The sequence below is a fragment of the Dasypus novemcinctus genome, chromosome 5 (assembly GCF_030445035.2).
Source record: "Dasypus novemcinctus isolate mDasNov1 chromosome 5, mDasNov1.1.hap2, whole genome shotgun sequence".
Classification (NCBI taxonomy): Eukaryota; Metazoa; Chordata; class Mammalia; order Cingulata; family Dasypodidae; genus Dasypus; species Dasypus novemcinctus.
This window is the reverse complement of record NC_080677.1, coordinates 24,004,718-24,025,224: the sequence shown is the minus strand read 5'-3', so window position 1 is coordinate 24,025,224 and position 20,507 is coordinate 24,004,718. Positions and strand designations below refer to the sequence as shown.

The 20,507-nt window shown below is 35.5% G+C and overlaps 1 protein-coding gene across 1 annotated transcript in view; it reads right to left on the bottom strand.

Annotated features, from left to right (window-relative positions):
- Window positions 1–20,507, bottom strand: part of TBX20 (T-box transcription factor 20) — a 59,180-nt gene that overhangs the window by 5,765 nt on the left and 32,908 nt on the right. The window contains exon 7 of the mRNA XM_004457120.4: window positions 839–951. Coding sequence (XP_004457177.1) covers window positions 839–951 — 113 coding nt within the window. The remainder of the gene's footprint in view (window positions 1–838; window positions 952–20,507) is intronic.

Below are 20,507 nucleotides of genomic sequence, written 5' to 3'. Positions count from 1 at the left end.
ACCCTGGAGCCTCAACAAGGCCACCTGGTTTCCAAAGCCAGTACCAGAACCCACAAGAATACGTTTTTCTTGCCTTGCGGCAGCTGCAAGTTTAGGCAAGCATTGACATTGACGCTGAATTTTCCAATTGCATAATTGCTAGTGATGATTTAGTCAGGAAGTAACTGATTAGGTTATTTCATGTAACGGGCATTAAAAGTGACAAAGGGTTCTCTCCCCCTACAAACATCCCTGTTCCCAGGGTGAGGTGCCCGTCTGGCCTCTTCTCTCTGGACTCTCTTCCCAGGCACCGAGGCCCCCTCCCTGAGCCTTTCTGACACAGCGACTTGTAGCACCCCCTGCTCTCACCATGGGGGCCCTCCGTTCCTTTGTAACGCCCTTCACTAGGAAAATCCTCTTTTAAAAAGTGTTTTCCATTTTAGTCTTTGATCCTAATAAGATACTCCTGGCGTAGAAGGAATAGGTATATTCCCTGATTTCCAAATTACAAAATTAAGATATAGAAAGACTAAGAGACCACCCCCAAATCCAAGAGCTCTTTTACAGTAAATTGCGGACAAGAAACTGCTGACCTGTGGCTCAAAGGCTCAATCTCCTTTTCCAAGAAAATTATCCCACAGGTAACCCTCAGGCAGCAGAATTACTTAAGATTCATAGGTAAAATAAAAAATCTGTGAAAATTAGCACCAGAGGCTGTTGCTTCTTGGAAAGGCTCCTGAAACGCTTTCTGGGCCGTGGCAGTGTGTCTATGTGGTCAGAAGACTCATCGACGACCTGCCTTTATTCTCCTTTAGGTGCCGCTGCCCCCAGCAGTCCCCCAACCTCGGGGCTGTCTTACCTCGATTCTGTGTTGTCTGACTCTCATCCCCCAGGACATCCTCTTCTCCTCCGTAGGTGCGGATGGGTGAGCGGGCATAGGAATGCTTTTGAATCAGGCTCTCCACACTTTCCCTAGGTTAGAGAGTAAACTGAAACTTAAGAACTCAGGGATGGGCAAGGGTTTATTAAAGAGGATTTGCTAGTCAATAAAAACATTTTCTCAGACACGAGGCAACCACTTCAGGGAAAGATGACATGCAAAACAACTGCATTTATCCTATTGTAGACGCCTCAAACACATGACCTCAGGGCCAAACACAAGCAAACAAGTGGAGAGGATAGGACAGAACAAGCTCCTGAAATCCCACATAAATGTCACAGGGCAAGGTGAACAAGGAGCGGTGAAATCCGACCTCAGGAACCTGTATTTCATGATGTGAAAGCATAACGAGCAAATGCATTTACTACTAGGAGCTGCAATAAATCTTCTCACTGACTTCATTAGCCAATAAATTCAAAACAAACATTCAACTGATATAAACTGTCCAATTCAACATCTGATTATATGCTGCAAATTGTTCAAAATATTATTAGTCATAAAGAGACTGAACGTTCACTAACAAACCTAGCAAATACATGGAGAATATAACGATATGGATAGTTTGGATGATGTACAATTTGATGCTTTAAGACTGAAAATTTCCTAGAAAACCTGTGAAGGAACCATAAATGGTCATTAAGGAATACAGGCCTCTAAATAAATTGGTACCTTGTCTTTGTACATGGTCTTCCCCTTGCAACACTGTCTATAAACCAAAACCTGAGGTTAACTTTACGGGGAAAAAAGTCATCACTTCACACACACACGCACACACACAAAGATTTACCAAAATAATTTCTTTGCCAAAAGTGCAAGCTTGTAACAGATTCCTATATAGTACACATCTCCTTAAGAGTTATGGACTAAAGAACATCAAATTAACTAGTAAAGGACAAAAAGGATTTTAAAAACTGTTGAATAAGGAAGAACAAATTAAACATCAAATTTCATATTGGGGTGGCAAGAAAAGCAACTAGAATATCATAAGAACTTCTCAAAAAATAAAAAAATTCTGAATATTTCACATAGATATACTCAGTTTACCTGTTTAAACCCCCCCCACACACACACAACTATCTAACTCATACTGAACATGGTGTTCTAGAAAGCTTGTATGTCCACATAGATGAAAGCATTTAATCATATTATGTAGCAGGAGGATGAGGACTTAAGGGCATGCCTGAAAAAACATTTTAGCATTTATTCTCTTTACATGTTTGCTCCTAAGAGGTTTTAAAATAAGCCTATAGTACCACCTTATATAATCAAAACAACAGGCTTTGGCAGAATCCAGATTCAACATTAGTGTGTAGAGTGAAGGTATTGCATATTTATTGATATGGAATGATCTCCAAGTTATAGTAAGTGAAAAACTGAAGTACAGAAGAGTATACAAAGTATGCTACCATTTGTGAATTCAAAGAAAGAATATGTTTCTTCATGTATAACTGTATATGTATAATATTTCCAGAATGATACCCAAGAAACTGCTTAGAATGGGTTGCCTCCCGGAGTGAAACCAGGGACCTGAGAGAGTGGAGCAGTGGTTCTCAAACTCATCAGTTTCTTGAACCACATGGGAATCATTAAAAAAAAAAAAAAAAAAAAAAACACGAAAAACTATATTGAGGTATAATTAACATAAATTACATATTGCATATTTAAAACATGCAATTTGATAAGTATGAAACATATATACCCCAGAGAAACCATCTCTACAAGAGTAAGATACTAAACATATTTTATCTGGCTCCTTTCACTTGACATAATTATTTTGACATTCATCCATGGTGTAGCATGTATCAACACTTGATCCTTTTTATTTTGAGAAGCAGTCCCCTGTATGGATATACAACAGTTTGTTTATCCTGTCACCTGTTGATGGATATTTGGGTTGTTTCCAGTTTCTTGGCTGTTAAAATTGAAGCCCACTACAAATATTCATAAATACATTTCTTTTTTTTTTAATGGAAATATGCTTTCATTTCTCTTGGGCAAAACCTATGAGCTGAATGATTGGATTGGATTGGATTGGACTATACATTTTTGCTTAATTTTTTAAGAAACTGCCAATCTATTTTCCAAAGTGGTTGTGCCCTGTTGCATTCCCACCAGCAGTGTATGAGAGGTTCAGTTCTACACACTCTTGACAATAGTTGATATGATCAATCTCTTTAATTTCAGCTATTCTAAAATATGTGTAGTGGCATCTCATGTAGGGTTTTTATTTATTTACTCACTTTTTTTTTTAGGAGGTATCAGGGATTGAACCCAGAACCTCGTGCAGGTGCTCACCCACTCAGTTACACCCTCTTCCCTCATTGTATTTTAATTTGCATTTCCCAGCTGAATAAGACCTAGGCATCTTTTTATGTGCTTAAATCTGCATATATACTTGGGCAAAGTGTTCTAATCTGCTCATAACATTCTTACTACTGTTTTAAAATTTTGTTTTCTAATTATTGTTTTGAAATTTCTTTATATTTTCTGGTCACATAGGACTTATGAGTTGCAAATATTTTCTACCATTCTGCCTTTTCATTTTCTTGGTGTCTGTCAAAGAGCAGAAGTTTTATATTTTGATGAAGCACAATTGATAAATTTGTAATTTTATGGATCATGATTTTGTTATCATCCCTAAAAATATTTATCCAATTCAAAGCCACAAAGTTTTTCTCCCATGTTTTCTACCAGAAGTCTTATAGTTTAGGTTTCACATTCAGATCTATGATTCATCTTGAGTTAACTTTTGTATATGATTTGAGGTATTGATTGATGGTCATTTTTGCTTATTGTTCCAGTACCATTTGTTAAAAAGACTACCCTTTCTCCACCTTTGCATCTTTGTCAATGTCAGTTGTCCACTGGGCCTATTTCTCGGCTCTGTATTCTGTTCCATTGGTCTATTTGTTGATCTTAACACCAATACCATACTGTCTTGCTTACTGCAGCTATATAAAAGTCTTGAAATTAGGTAGTATTGGTACTTCCATCTTATTTCTTCTTTTTCAAGGTTGTTTTGGCTATTCTAGGTTCTCTGTCTTTTCAAATGAAATTTAGCCTTAGTTTATCAATTTCTACAAAATGAGCCTGTTGGAATTTTGAATGAGATTGTGGTGAATTTTCAGACCAATCTGGGGGAAATTTGGCATCTTTACAATAGTGGGTCTTTCGACCCATGAACCCAATATATCCCTCCTTTCACTTGGGTCTTCTTTAATTTCTCCCAGCAATGTTTTATAGTTTTAAGTATACAGGTCTTTCACATCTTTTGCTAGATTTTATCCCTAATCATTTCATGCTAGGGTAAATATTGTGTTTTAATTTAAATTTCTGATTTTATATTGAAACCCAATTTATTATTTTTAGAATATAATATGTATATATTAGGATTTAGAAAAGCAATTTATTATAGAATATAATAAACCTTGCTAACTACATTTATTTGTTCCAGTAAGGGTTTTGTGTGTGTGTGTGTGTGGTAAATATGTATTTTCTACATAGATGGTACAGTGAGTAGAAATAATTTTACTTCTTTCTTTCCAGGTAGCATGATTTTTTATTTCTTTTTCATCCCTACTGCAATGGTTAGAACTAGCAGTACAATGTTGAATAGCAATGGTAAGAATAATCACCCCTGAGTTATTCTCAATCTTAGAGAAAGCATGCGATATTTCACAATTAATTGTAATATTGACTGTACATTTTTTGTATATGCTCTTTGTCAGACTGAAGAAGTTCCTTTCTATTCCTAGTTCGCTGAGACTTTTTTCAGAAATGGATGTTTGATTTTGTTAAATGCTTTTGGTGCATCTATTGAGCTAATGTACAGTTTTTCTTTTTTCAGTTTGTTAAATTTGGTGAATTATATTGATTTAAATCCAAATGTTAGAACAACCTTACATTAACATGCTACACCCCATCTAGTCAGGATATATTATCCTTTTTCATGATTAAATATCCTAAAATTTTGCTTAGAATTTTTGTATCTATTTTCATGAGGGATGAGAGTTTGTTGTTTACTCTTCAGAAAATGTCTTTGTCTAGTTTTAGTATCTGAGTAATTCTGGTCTCATAGAATTAATTGTGAAGTATTTACTCCTCTTCAATTTTCTAGAAGAGTTTGGGTAGAATTGTTTTTATTTATTCCTTAAATGTTTGGTAGAATACACCAGTGAAGTCATCTGGGCCTGGAATTTTCTTTGTGGAAAGGTTTTTAACTACAAATTCAAAGCTATTCAGATTTCTATTTCTTTTTGAATGAGCTGTAGTAGTTTATGTTTCATGGAATTTGTCCATTTTCTCTAAATTGCTGAATTAATTAACATACAGTTTATAATACTCCTTTATTATCCTTTCAATGTCTTTAAAATCTATAATGAAGTTACTCCTCTCATTTCTGAAATTGACAATTTGATTTTCTCTCCTTTTTCTTCAAATATATTCCCTTCCCCAGCCCCAACCTCCTTTCAGAGACTCCAGTTACACATTTTTAGGTTGCTTAAAGTTTTCCCAAGCTCACTGATCTGCTCATTTTTAAAAAACCTCTTTTCTCTGTGTTTCATTTTGAATAGTGTCTATCAATATGTCTTCAAATTCACTATTTTTTTTCATCTGCAATGTCTAATCTATCATTAATCCCTGTCAGTATATTTTCATCTCGTACACTGTAGTTTTCACTTCTAGAAGTTTGATTTATATCTTTTGTATATCTTCCATGACTCTACTTAAATTTTTGAACATATGGTATACAGTCATAATAACTGTTTAAATGTATTTTTCTGCTAATTCTAACATCTGTGTCAGTCAATTCTGGGCTATATTCATTGATTGATTTATCTCCATATTATGGGTCATGTTTTTCTGCTTCTTTGTATAACTGGTAATCTGTAATTGCATGCCAGACATGAATTTTATCTTGTTTGATGATGGATAATTTTGTATGCCTATAAATATTCTTGAACTTTGCTCTGGGATACAATTAAGATACTTGAAAATAAGTAGATCCTTTTGGGTCTTGCTTTTAAGACTGACAGGCAGTGTTCAGACTAGGGCTAAATTTTTCACACTTTTGAGGCAAAACTCTTGAGTACTCTCTCAAATGCCCTGTAAATCATGAGGCTTTCCAGTCTGGCTGGTTGGAACAGATACTAATTCCTATTGAGCATAAAGCACTGTTTCTTTTAATCTTTTCAGATATTTCTCCCCCCACAGGCTCCAGAGGATTCCTCGGATGCAGAGGCTAATCAATACTCAACCGAATACTCCACGGGATCATCTAGATCTCCAGAGTTCTTTCTCTGCGTAGGTCCCTCCTCTGCTGGAATCTGGCCTATGAACTCTTCCCCCTGTGGTCTCCCCACACTTTCAGCTCTGCCTCATCAACCGTCTGTCAAACTCTGCCTGGATTCCTGTCTCCTGTACTACCGCCTAGACACCCTCTCAAAGCAATAAGCTGAGGCCACGCAGGGCTCACCTTATTCATCTCCTGTCCGTCAGGTGTTATTGCCCTTTGTCTGTTTCCTAGTTGTTTCACACATGATGGTATATTTGGTCTCTATTGCTTTACCTTTACCAGAAGCAGAGGGCCCTCTGGGGATCTTTAAATTATTCAAAGCCCAGACTACACAGGCCACAGCAATTAAATGACAGTCTGTAGGCGTAGGGCACAAGCCCCAATAATTGTTACAGCTCCCAGCTAATTCTGATGGGCAGGGACATTTAAGAACCACTGGACTGAAACACAGGTGTTGAGGAGGACTAACTTTTCACCATATTCTCCCCTGTATTTTTAAAATTTTGGATGTATTATAAAATTATAATTTTATATAAATTTATATAAATTTATAATTTATAAAATTATAATTAATTATAAAATTATGAAATATTATGAGATTATAATAACCTACCAATAGGGAAAAAAAAAGAATTGCTGATATAACCCTGGCAGTTTGGCAACCTATTATAATGAAGATAAAAGTTGAAAATATCATGTCCATTTTTATATCAAAAAAGTATATACATGGAAATAATGTCATGAGCTTGAAAGTTACTCATTAAATGGATGACTAGATGATACCTAGAGACATTTTCATGTCCTGGCTCTGTTACTTTCTTAACCTCTCTTTATCTGTAAATTGGGGAATACAGTATTACCTCACAGGAACATTCATTCATTCAAAAAAATATTTATTGAGTATATACTATGAACCAATCACATTCTGGGAATTGTGAAGATAGCAATAAACACACCATATAAAAGTTCCTGCCTAATGAGGGAGGGAGGTGAAGGGAAAAAAAGAGAAAGAGACAATAAGAAAAACATACAGTACATTAAAAGATGATGGATAAATGCCATGGAAAAATAAAAATAAAGCAGAAAATAGTGATAAGAAATGTTTCTATGAGGATTAAATGAGATTATGTATATCAATTGCCTAAAATAGTATCTGGCACATAGGAGAAACTCAGTAAATATTAATGTCCTATAATGAAATATCCAAAGTAGGTAAAATTGTTTGTTCTTTTAGATTATAACTTTCTCCAATTCTATCCATCTGAATTATCCCAATTCAAAATAATGCAGTCCAAATATAAGGACTTTCCTCAGTGACTGAAGCTAAAATCAGTAGAGAACTTGACAAGAATGGAATTGCAGGTCTATTATAAAAGTATATCCACCAAAAAGGATAAAATGTTAAGCTTTGGTGAGTCCTTATCACTTGTTTAAATGTATAAACCATTTGAAAAAAATTCCTTGAGCAGACTTGTTGAATCTCTTGAGTTAGACTTGTTGAAATGAAAACACTTTATCATTCACTCACAGATAACACTGAATATGTTAAATGTGAAAATTAATGTGAAAAGATAATTTGGCTTGACATGGACCCTAATTAATCAATTTGCCAACTGTTCTATATTCTAATCTTTATACACTCACCGTCTGGTAATGCTGAACCCTAGCAGCTGATGTCAAGGTCTTTATTCACTATAATATTAGACACTGACTTTGTCTATTTTTGGGTAATCTAGGTTATTAAGAAGAAAGTTAAATGAACTAAGAAACCCCTAATAAAATGTCTATTATAATATACATTTAAACTGATGTCCTTTAAGTACTTTAAGTCTGAACCATGGGTCATATTGTTAAGATATAAAATGAGCTGAGAAAAGAATCAGATAGTTGTTTTCACAGGAGTTCCAAATTTGGATAGTGGATTTCTAAAGGATCTCGCTCTTCCCATACTTACAGAAATAAGCTGCTAAATTCAAGCACTTAGGTTCGAAAGGAGAGTGTAGTATTTGCATATCTAAAAGTGCCCCTACGTAAGATCATTTAAATATCTTCCACATATATGCACAAGAAAAACAATTTCCAAGTAGCACAATGAATCACTGCTTTGGGAAACATTTTGCTTTTCTATAAGAAGTCCATAATACTCATTTTGTCCTTGGTAGATTGCTGGTGTCATTGCTTATGCTAGTCTCTAGAAGTGGGGGGAAAATGGGATTTTATTGAAGTGATTTACTTGTGTCAAGCCTAGAAAGGAACTGAAAGCAATGGCAGTTCTTACATAAAGGATGGCATAATTGAATTATTGCCTTTTAAGTGATTGAAAACAGTGCATATCAGGGCCATCTCCTCAAGATGTTACAAAGAGTAGACAGCCCATGTTGTTTACTTTATGTCTAATCGCTATTTCCAGCAGAATAAAAAGTGCAAAGAATTTGTTTAGCCTGGAAGTCTGTTGGTGAGGATTTCTGAAATACCGTAGCCTGAAAAATGATGGATAACTCAATGGGTTAAGTATTTAGATATTTCAAGCTATGACAGTACCTTGTAATGTTTCATGCTGTTATATCCCAAAGCAAGAGACTGCAGTTACAGTGGACTTACCTTTGGAGTTAGGAGATCATTAAAATGGATACTATCGTTGAAGTTTGGCCTTTCTAACATCTAACACAGATTTATATAAATATTAAAAATATAGAAGTCATTTGGACTATCTGTTCACACTTAAGACAAGCAAAACCAAAACACTCTACCTGTATTTAGAACTGGCTACCCTTCCTCTATCCTGGAAACAAAAGTGCCATTTTCTCACTGCTCAAAAACCAAAACCCTTCCTCTTTCCTCACATTCTCCTTTGCACCACCACTGTACCCAATACATTTCTCTTTTACTGCACATCCTAGATTGATGGGAATTACGTTTCATGACTCTAATGCGAGACTGTGGGCTCTTGAACAGCACAAAAACAAATCTTTCTTTGGGCAGTGGTTCTCAGACTTTAGCACACATCTGGATCACCTGGAGGGCTTGTCAAAACACAGATTGTTGGGCCCCACCCCAGAGTTTCTGACTCAGTCTTCTGGGGTGTGGCCTGAGACTGTGATTTCCATTGTGTTCCCAGGTGCTGTGCGTGCCTGGAGATCACACTTGAGAGCCACTGTCCTAGTGCAGTAGGTTGGAACTTGGGGGCCTGGAGCCTGTCCACTTGAGCTTGAATCCTGGCTCTGCCATTTGCCAGCCGCCTGTTCTCTGGCAAATTACTTCACTTCTCCATGTTTCCATTTTCTCATCTCTAAAATGGGGGTAATAATACAATCTAGCTCTTGCGGCTATTATTAAGATTAAACGAATCAATATATATAAAGCTATTAGATTAGTGCCTGGCAAATAATAAGTGTTCAATAAATGCTAACAGAAATAATAAAATTAAATTATCATTTTTATTACTGAGGGTCAAGTGTTAATAACAAAGGCTAGTTACATAATTATAATTTAGATGAAATTGAAACTTCTAGTCACTACAATTTTCGAAGCTTCATTTAAATGTTCCTACAATATATACATCAGACAGAAAATTAAGTAAATATTAAACACTGTTTCAATTTACATTCTAACATTCTCTCCTGAACATAGACCTGGCATAAACTGTGTTCAGGAAGAAAATACAATCCATTAAAGCCAAATCTAATTTATAAGAAACACAATATTTAAGGTTGTTCTTGCTCCTCAATTTGTTCATGTTTACATCATATCCTACTGGGGCTCTGTAAATAACTCCTTGTCACAATATTTTTCTAAAGATTTATTCAGATAATGTTATAAATTACTGGAAGGCAATAAATCGATAGTTGTAGCATCCACAAAATACTTAATAAATGAAAACTTTAGATAATATAATTTGATATGTATTATAAATCATTAATTTTAATTTGAGAATGGGACTGTATTGTGCAATCCACTTTGAAAAAAACAAAATAACTCTAAATTAATCTTTTAAAAAGCTTTAGGCTTTAGTTTAACTTTATTTATATGACTTAATCTTACTGATTTTTCTTTTTTTAGTAGTAATGTATATTTCTGGTTTTATATTATCATTTGCAACTTAAATAAATAAACTGTCTCATTGGGGGGGGGGGAACCAAAACCATTATGTTTAGTTACCTAAGTCTTATGGCTGTGACAACCAGAAGAAAGGTCTCATGCCAAGGACAAGTTTCCCAGCCTCTAAGTGAATTTGAGCAGGGAACAAATGTCCTTCATACTGCAGATAGAAAGATACAAGCAAAAGATGAAGATAATTTACAACTTTAACTCAGTTGTGGATAACTTTCTACTCTAGCACACTCACTATTTTTTCACATTTCCCCTTAATAATACTGTTTTGCAAAATAAAGGCTTCATCTTTTAAATTGTGGATAAATGTGTAACATATTAAATGCATAAACACAGTTTGCTAGTTAAAGGAATTGGGATTCCTATAATCTGAAAATAACCTTTAGTTGTGTCAAAAGCTATCTTTTCCTTTTTGTTGTTGTAAAACAGATTTTTTTTTAAACTTTGGAGTCTATTAAAAATCAGATTTTAATCTGGTTAAAAAACAAAATTACTTTCATTTTATGCCTGCAGGGTTTTAAATTAAGCAGTACTTCTTTGAAGATAAACATATGTGTTTAAATATATACAGAGAAATATATATGTATATGGTTTCTTTCCCAAGAAGTTGTGCTATCAGGTTCTTTATCAGTAAATATCTGGGCCTCACTTTCTTCTATAAAATGAGAGTGTCATGGGGGTGGATTAGATGATCTCCAAGGTAATGGCTCTAACAGTTTATGAAGCTATAAATACATAAATGAAAGTAAAATTTTAAAAGCCCATTTGGAAAGCCCATTTTGAAAAAGCCCATAACTAGCTACAAGGAACCGAGTTCTAGGCCCAAATCTTCTGCTAACTAACTGTGTGACCCTGGGTAAATTAATTGAGTGCTCTGGGCCCTAGCGGGATGAAAGGAATAAACTTAGTCACTCCTAAATTTCATTCCAGTCTCAAAATAAATATTTCCTAGAGAACTAGGTTTAAATTTCTTCTGGGCATTTAAAAGCAGAATGCCAGGGCACACTGTAGCATGCATAATATAACTGTATTTTTCTTACTTTTTAATGTGCCTTTGAGAAAGAATAAATTACATACCCCTAATTAGAAATGAAGTTAGTTTCATTTCAACATTGGAATATTATAATATGTTGCTCAGTACTCCTAGATATAAAATCCAATTTAAAACACCTTGAGTTGTAACTTTTTGTTCTAATAGTCAAGCAAAATTGCACTTCTGGGTCCTGTCCCTCCAAGCAAAGGTGATGCCGATGTCCTCTGTCCTCCCCTATCTCAGAAGTCTTGGCCTGCTTTGTGCTTCCCGCTACAGAACATAAGGCTCAGGGGAATCGTGTGGGTCAGTGGGAGCAAGAGGCAAATCCAAGGGCCAGAGACAATTATGATTACCTTTGCCATTTTCTGTCCAGTAATTTTATTTTCAAGTAACTTGCTTCCTATGTCCTGGTTGCTTTGTTAAGGCATGTCCAGGCTTTTTTTTTTTTCAGACATCACTGAAATTATCTTTCACTACTACTTTATTGCCGGTAGCCCAAAATCTACTAGTAAGAGACTCCATAATACTCAAACATAGTTGTATTTATGAAAGATTTAAGGGAATTAGTATCACGAGCTGTAACGATTTTGCCATTCACTAGGTTGAAGTTTAATCTATTTATTTTCTCAGCCAGTAAAGTGTCCCCCAGCAAAAATTATAATACAAACAACCTTCTCCTTCTCCCAGATATATTCTACTGGTTTTCTTCCAAAGATATAAGAATGACATGAGAATTTATGTTGTTGGCTATTCTGGTAACAACTGTTAGGTTGGACTGATCAGTTCACACCATGCATGACTTCTTCAGAAGTCCTGAAGGTCAGAGACTGCTTAAGCTAGAATGCTTGGATGAAAGCCCAGGTAAGAGCAGACATCCTGAGCTTGGAAAGGTGAAGACAGATTGGATAGATGAACTGAGTGCACAAAAATACACCGTAGATTGAAAGTCTCATTCTGGACCAACCCTTTAAAAAATGACTAATATGTCCAAAATTCAAAGATAAAGGAGGATCTTAAAAGAAACGCCTCTACTGTAAGACAGACAGAGGCAGTGCAGAGCATGGTATTCATTCAGCTCTCTCACTCAGTCCACACAAATGGTGCCATGAGAACTGTCCAGAACCACAATGTGGGAAAGTAGAAGCCACAGAATTCTCCAATTTCATTTCACTCATCAATTTCCTTCTCCTTGCCTCTAAAGTTATCAGCAGAGCTCTTATCAATTTGATTATCAAGATGCCAGAAATTACTGTCAGGAGTGTTGGATTATACTGAAAGCAATCTTCGTTATGAGGTGTAAGAGGAGTGAAGCAGGACTGTTTCTGAGAATTGGTTCCACTTTCTTTCCATCCCTTCATAGTGCCCATGAGCAAAAGAAACAGGGGCCAACAAGTCCATATGATGCTCCTTTGGAAAATTTACTCTTTGATCAGGGATAATAGGGGCAAATAAAAACAAAGAAATATTTTGGGCATCCCAGCAAAAAGACTGAGTCACTCTTAAGGAAAAGAATATTGGACTATCATCAGACTTTGAGAGCGACACTTTATTCCAGGAGACAATGAAGATATGGAAGGAAAGAAAAGCTGAGTCAAGGCTTGTATTAATATATCGAGGTAAGCTGACTTTCAAGAACAGGGCCACAGACAAACTGTCATGAATGTGCAAAAAGTCAAGGAACTTTTTTCCCAAGAGACTTTCCTAAGGAATCTACTAGAGCTTCGGACAACGGAAGTGACTGGACAGACATTGATGTGTGATGTGTGGAGTGCACTGAACATGTATTTACTTGTAGAACTGAGTTTAAACCATGGATAAAAAAAAGAATACAGTGTGTAAAAGGACTACATACCCTGAGGAGGCTGATGAAGTACAAGGCTCAGAAACAAGGGGAGAGGGAAGCAGATGTGCTCACACAATTGAGCTCCTGCCTAGCACATGGGAGGTCCCTGGTTTGGTTCCCAATGCCCCCTTTTAAAGAAGACAGCAAGCTGGCGTGGCAGGCAAGCTGAAACAAGATGATGCAACAAGAGACACAAGAAGAAAAACACAATGAGAGACAGAACAAAGCAGGGAACAGAGGTGGCGCAAGTGATCAGGTGCCTCCCTCCCATATTGGAGGTCCTGGGTTTGGTTCCCGGTGCCTCCTAAAGAAACAAGGAAGATGAACAGACATTGCAAGTGCAAACAACAAGGGGGCTGGAGAGAAACAAATAAAATAAATCTTTTTTAAAAAATAAGGGGAGAACTGGGAAAGAAAATGATACGTAGAATAATACTGGTGATTGCCTATATATATTACCTGGGAATAAAGGGCTATTACCTCAAATCAGATATTTGAAAGAGAAAAGAAAAAAGAAGTTACTAGTTTAATATTGATCATAGAAGGAAACCAACAAAAAAATTTTTTTTAGGGGGATAAGACTTTTTAAAAGATATTAGTATAAAGGTAAACCAGAAGAAAAGGAACCTTTCTAATTACAAAAAAAAAGGTAGAAAATAAAAAGGATACCCATAAAATAGACTAAGTAGTAAAAGATCATTTATATAAAATACTTGCATATCTATTTAAATATAACAAAAGAAATTATAATAGAAATGAGGCCAAATTTATTCATGTCTACAATATGCATATATTATATACTCATATTACACATGTACATACACATAATAGAATATTAATGTACAAGGTGAAAAACATGTAGAGTATGCTAAATTTTATCTAAGAAAAAAGGGAAAAAGAATATATACACATGTATCTGCTTCTATTTTAAAAACAATGAAAGAATACAAAAATAATTCTTTTTTTTTCTTTTTTTTTTTTTTTTTGAGGTACCAGGGGCCAGGGATTGAATGTGGGACTTCAAATATGGGAAGCCAAAGCTCAACCACTGAGCCACATCAGCTTCCCTGAGTTGGGGTTTAAACAAAACAAACAGTTTTGCTTGTTTGGTTTTGTCTGTTTTTTTGTTTTGTTTTGTTTTTTTATGAGGCACCAGGAACCGAACCCAGGATGTCCCATGTGGGAAGCAGGCTCCCAACCACTTCCACATCTGCTCCCCAACAATGCTTTTTAAAACATGGTTACTTATAGGGGAGCGAGGAAATAGGGTGAGGGGGAGAATCTTGACATTTTGAATAAGCTATATTTCATAGATTTGTCTAAAAACCATGTATACTTTTATAAATTATATAAGAAAGTTAAAAAAAAAGAAAACAAAACCAATATGAGTGATGTCATCAACACGGTGACATAAGACATCCCCTGGAAGAGTCTCCCCTCAGAATTAACTAATAAAATGACAAATCCCACGTGCCTGGAACTCTGGATTCTGATAGAGACTGGAGAAGGACCCCACAGCATGGCCAATAAAAAGAAACACCAAAATCAGGTAGGAGATTTACCCCCGACACATGCAGCTTAAGAGTGACGCAGAGGCAGCAGCCCTGGTCCCTCCAGCCACAGATGAAGACTACAGAGCCACTCACAGCAGCGAGTTAAAAGCCCACAAATATGCATGCCCAGGGACCCAAGTTGGAACACAAGAGGCTGAGGAGCCACGCACAAAAGTGCCTCCAGGGAAAAGGAGACCACGGCAGGACTACTGGCAAGAGGGGCACCCACGCAATCCAGTCTGTGTGCTGGACCACCAACACGCAAAACAGACCTTTCTGGATTGACCCCTTCTTGCTCCCCAGAGCAGGATACTCTAATGGGGAAGAAACCAGAAGCAGAAAATCTTCACCAAGAGGAAAAATAAAAGGGGAGGGGGGGAGTGAGGGAATTTAAACCAATCATAGGAACTGAGGAGAAAATTCTGCATGAAAACAAACAGAACAACACATCAAGATTCCTGGGGAAAGAACAGAAGAAAGGAAGCTTTCTCCTGGAGGTGAAATAACTGCACACCAAAAGGCAATCTTAAAAATTTTACTGCATATCCAAGGCAAGAGTCAGGTGCAGAAGAGCTGAGAAAACCTGAACAAATAGATAAACACAGGAGCGGAAAAAACAAACAGACAAACAAAAAAATATAAAGAGGGGAAATGGAGGGATATGGGAGCAGAGAATATGAATGCTATTGAAGCTAAGTTGGTATCTTTTCAAATTAGTAGGTTATAGACATAGGTTGCATAATACAAACCCCAGAGTAATCACAAAAATATATTTTAAAAATATAGAGAAACAGATATGAGAAAGAGATCAGTCTGGTACATCACAAAAGATCAACTATAGAGAAAATGAGTCTGTGATAAAGGGAGAGACCCAAAAAAGATATGACATACAAAACCAAAGGACAAAATGGCTAAAGTAAATATGGTTATAAAACTGAATGTTAATGTGTTAAACTCTCCAGTCAAAAGACAGAGATTGGCAGAATGAACAAAAATCACAATCTAACCATATGTTGTTTACAAGAGACTTACCTTAGACCCAAAGTCACAAACAGGTTGAAAGTGAAAGAATGGAAAAAGATAATCCATGCAAACAGTAACCAAAAAAGAGCTGGGGGTAGCTATACTAATATCAGACAAAACAGACTTTATTAAACCGATAAGAACAGATACTAGAGAGTGGGTATTACCATCCCCAAATCCTCAAGACTGAGGAATGAGCAATGTAGACTTATTATTTTTCCATTATAGACTTATTATTATTCTGGCAATGGAAGAACTTTTATCACTGATATAAAGTCTATAAAGGTGAGGGGAGGGAGAGGGAAGAATAGGTATAACACAGGGGCATTTTCAGGACATTGGAATTGTCCTCCATGTTTTTGCAATGATGTATACAGACCATTATACATTTTTGTCATACCCTATAAAATTGTGCAGGGCAGAGTCTAAATTATAATGTAAACTATAGTCAACATGTGGTCATCACATCACGAAAGATATAGTTAGTGTGGGAAAGTATGACAGGGGCAGGGGGTGGGACATATCAGAATCCCCTATATTTTTATATAACATTTATGTAATCATGTATTCTAAAACTTCTTTAAAAATTAAAAATTAAAAAATTGAAACAATTGAAAAAATATACTTCTGTTACAAGAGACAAAGAAGGACCCTATATAGTAATGAAAGAGTCAAGCCACAAGAAGAAATAACAATTATAAGTATTTTTGCACCTAACCATGGTGCTCCAAAATACATGAGACAAAAACTAGCAAAACTGAAGGGAAAAACAGACATTTCTACAATAATTGTTGGAGACTTCAGTACACCACTCTTATCAATACATGGGACATCTAGAGACAAGATTAACAGGGAAACATTGCACCCCAGGACAGCAGGATATACATTCTTCTCAAGTGCACACGGACAATATGCTGAGTCACAAAATAAGTTTCAGTAAAATTTAAAAGATTGAAATTATACAAAGCATATTCTCTGAACATAATGGAATGAAGTAGGAAAATAATAACAGGCAGAGAACTGGAAAATACACAAATATATAGAAGTTAAATAACATGCTCTGAAACAATCAATGGGTCAAAGAAGAAACTACAAGGGGCATGAGTGAATATCTAGAAATGAATGAAAACAAGAAGACAATATGTCAAAACTTATGAGATGCAATGAAGGCAGTGCTGAGAGGGAAATTTATAGTTGTAAATGCTTACTTTAAAAAAGAAGAAAGAACTAAATCAAAGATCTAGCTGCACACATGCAGTGACTAGAAAAAGAACATCAAACTAACCTCAAAGCAAACAGAAAGAAAATAATAAATATTAGAGAAGAAATAAATAAAAGTGTGAATAAAATAGCAATAAAAAACCAAAACTTAGTTCTTTGAAATGATCAATAAAATTGACAAACCTTTAGCTAAACTGACAAAGAAAAAAGAGAGAAAAAAATGCAAGTGATAAAATCTGCAATGAGAGGGGAACATTACTACTGACCCTGCAGAAGTAGAAATGATCACATGAGGATATTAGGAACAATTGTACACCAAAAAATTACACAACCAGATGAAACAGATAAATTCCTAGAAATACAAGAACAACCTACACTGATTCTAGAAGAAATAAAAGATCTCAACAGACCAAGTATAAGTAAAGAGATTGAATCAATCATCAAAAACTTCTTAATAAATACAAGCTCAGGACCAGGTGGTTTCACAGGAGAATCCTACCAGACAGTGCAAGAATTAATAACAATCTTGCTCAAACTCTTCCAAAAATTGAAGAGGAGGCAACACTACCTAACTCATTTGATAAGGCCAACATCACCCTAATAGAAAAGCCAGCTAAAGAAACTACAAGAAAATTAATTTACAGACTGAATTCTCTTATGAATATAGAGCAAAATCCTCGAGAAAATACTAGCAAATCAAATCCAACAGCACATTAAAAGAATTAAGCACCATAATCAGGTGAAATTTATCCTGGGTATGCAAGTGTGGTTCAACATAAGAAAACCAATTAATCTAAATTTAACAAAAAGAAGGGGAGAAAAACTACATGATCATCTCAATTGATGTAAAAAATGCATTTGATAGAACCTAGCATCCTTTCTTGATAAAAAAACACTTTGAAAAATAGGAATAGAAGGAAACTTCCTCAACATAATAAAGGCCATATTTGATAAACCCACAACTAACATCATACTCAACTGTGAAAGACTAAAAGCTTTCCCTCTGAGATCTAGAACAAGACAAGGATACCCACTATCACCACTCTTATTCAACACTGTACTGGAAGTTCTAGACAGAGCAATTAGACAAGAAAAAGAAATAAAAGGCATCCAAATTGGAAAGAAAGAAATAAAACTTTCACTGTTTGCAGATGGCATGATCCTGTGTGTGTGTGTATATTTTTTTCCTGAAAAACTTATTACAAAACTAGAGTGAATAAAAAAAATTCAGAAAAGTGACAGGGTACAAGATCAACATGCAAAAATCAGTAGTGGTTCTATACACTAGTAATGAGCAATTTGAGGAGGAAATCAAGAAAAAAAATTCCATTTATAATAGCAACTGAAAGTGTCAAATATCTAATGAATAAATTTACCCAAGGGTGTAAAGGACTTAAACATGGAAAACTACAAATTTTGCTAAAAATAATCAAAGAAGATCTAAATAAGTGGAAAGGCACTCCATGCTCATGGATGAAAGACTAAATATTTTTAGGATGTCAATTCTACCCAAAATGATTTACACATTCAATATAAATTCCAACAGCCTACTTTGGAGAAATAGAAGAGCCAATCACCAAGTTTATCTGGAAGGGTAACAGGCTCTAAATAGCCAAAAACATCTTGAAAAAGAAGAATGAAACTGTAGGATTCATATTTCCTGACTTTAAAATATATAACAAAGCTACAATGGGCAAAACACCCTGGTGCCATCACAAGGAAAGATATATAGGCTAATGGAATTTAATTGTGAGTACAGAAACCCAGACCCTCACATCCATGACCAATTTATTTTTTGACAAGGCTACCAAGTTCACTCAATTGGGAAAGAATAATCTCTTCAACAAGTGGGAGAACTGGATATCCATATGCAAAAAAATGGAGGACACTTATCTCATGCACTAAACAAAAATTAACTCAAAATGGATCAAAGAACTAAATATAAGAATCAGGACCATAAAACTCCTAGAAGAAAATGTAGGGAAGAATCTTGAGGCTCTTGTTTTAAGCAACAGTTTCTTAGATTTTACACCCAAAGCACAAACAACAAAAGAAAAATAGATAAATGGGACCTCATTAAATATAAAAACTTTTGTGCACCAAAGGACATTATCATGAAAGTGAAAAAATAACCTACTCAGTCAGAGAAAATATTTGGAAACCATATATTTAATAAGGTTTAATATTCAGAATACATTTTTTAAAATCCTTTATCTCAACAATAAGAAAACAATCAGGCTCTGGGCTGTGGGACCCTGGTTGGCTAGCTATGTCTGCAAATTGCCACAGCCACCCTAGACTTCAGCAACCATCACCCTGATCAATCAGCAGCCATCAACATCGAGGCAAGATTTTCCAGCAGCAAAAAGATCACGTCTCAGTGAAGGCTCCGATGATGGTCAGCATCTTCAGCAATAAAGTATTCTTAAATTAAGGTTGAGGTGAAAAGTTTGGCTTTGAAATCTTCATCAGGGACTACATCCTTTTAATCCTGAATCTAGTGTAATGTTTTCACTGACTTATGAATGTATTAAAAATGCTTTAAGTAGCAAAAAAAAAAAAAAAGGGGGGGTGAAAAACCTGAATAGACATTTCTCCAAAGAGGATATACAAAAGGCTAACAAGCACATGAAAAGATGCTCAACATCACTAGCTACTAGGGAAATGCAAATCAAAACCATAATGAGATATCATGTCATACCCACTAGAATGTTTACTATTAAAAAGAGATATTACAAGTGTTGTGGATGTAGAGAAATAGGAACGCTCATTCATTCTTTGTGGGAATGTAAAATGGTGCAGTCCCTGTGGAAGACGTTTGGCAGAAAGCTAAGTATAGAATTACCATAAGACCTAGCAATACCACTACTAAGTATATACCAAAAAAAACTGAAAGAAGGGACTTAAACAGATATTTGCACACTGATGTTCACAGTAGCATTATTCACAGTTGCCAAAAGATGGAAGCAACTCAAGTGTTCATCAACCAATGAATGAATAAAGAAATAAGGCATATACATACAATGGAATATTACTTAGCTATAAAAAGGAATGAAGTCCAGACTCATGAAACAATATGGTTGAGCCTTGAATACATCATGCTGAGTGAAATCAACATGTTCAGTGAAGTCAGACACAAAAGAACCAATATTATATCATATTCACTGATATGAATAATTAGAATAAGCAATCTTATAGAGTCAGAATCGACAATACAGGTTATCAGGGGCTCAGTTGGAAGTAGGGAATGGGGAGATAATGCTTAAATTGTACAAAATTTCTTACAGATTGTAAAGTTTTGGAAAGGGACAGCAGTGATATTAGTAAAACATTGTGAATGTATTAACACCACTGAATTATATATATGAAAGTGGTTAAAAGGGGAAATTTTAGGTGATACATGTTTCTAGAATAAAAATTAAAAGGGGGAACCGATGTGGCTCTAATAGTTGGGTGCCCACCTCCCACATGGGAGGTCCTGGGTTCAGTTCCTGGTGCCTCCTAAAGAA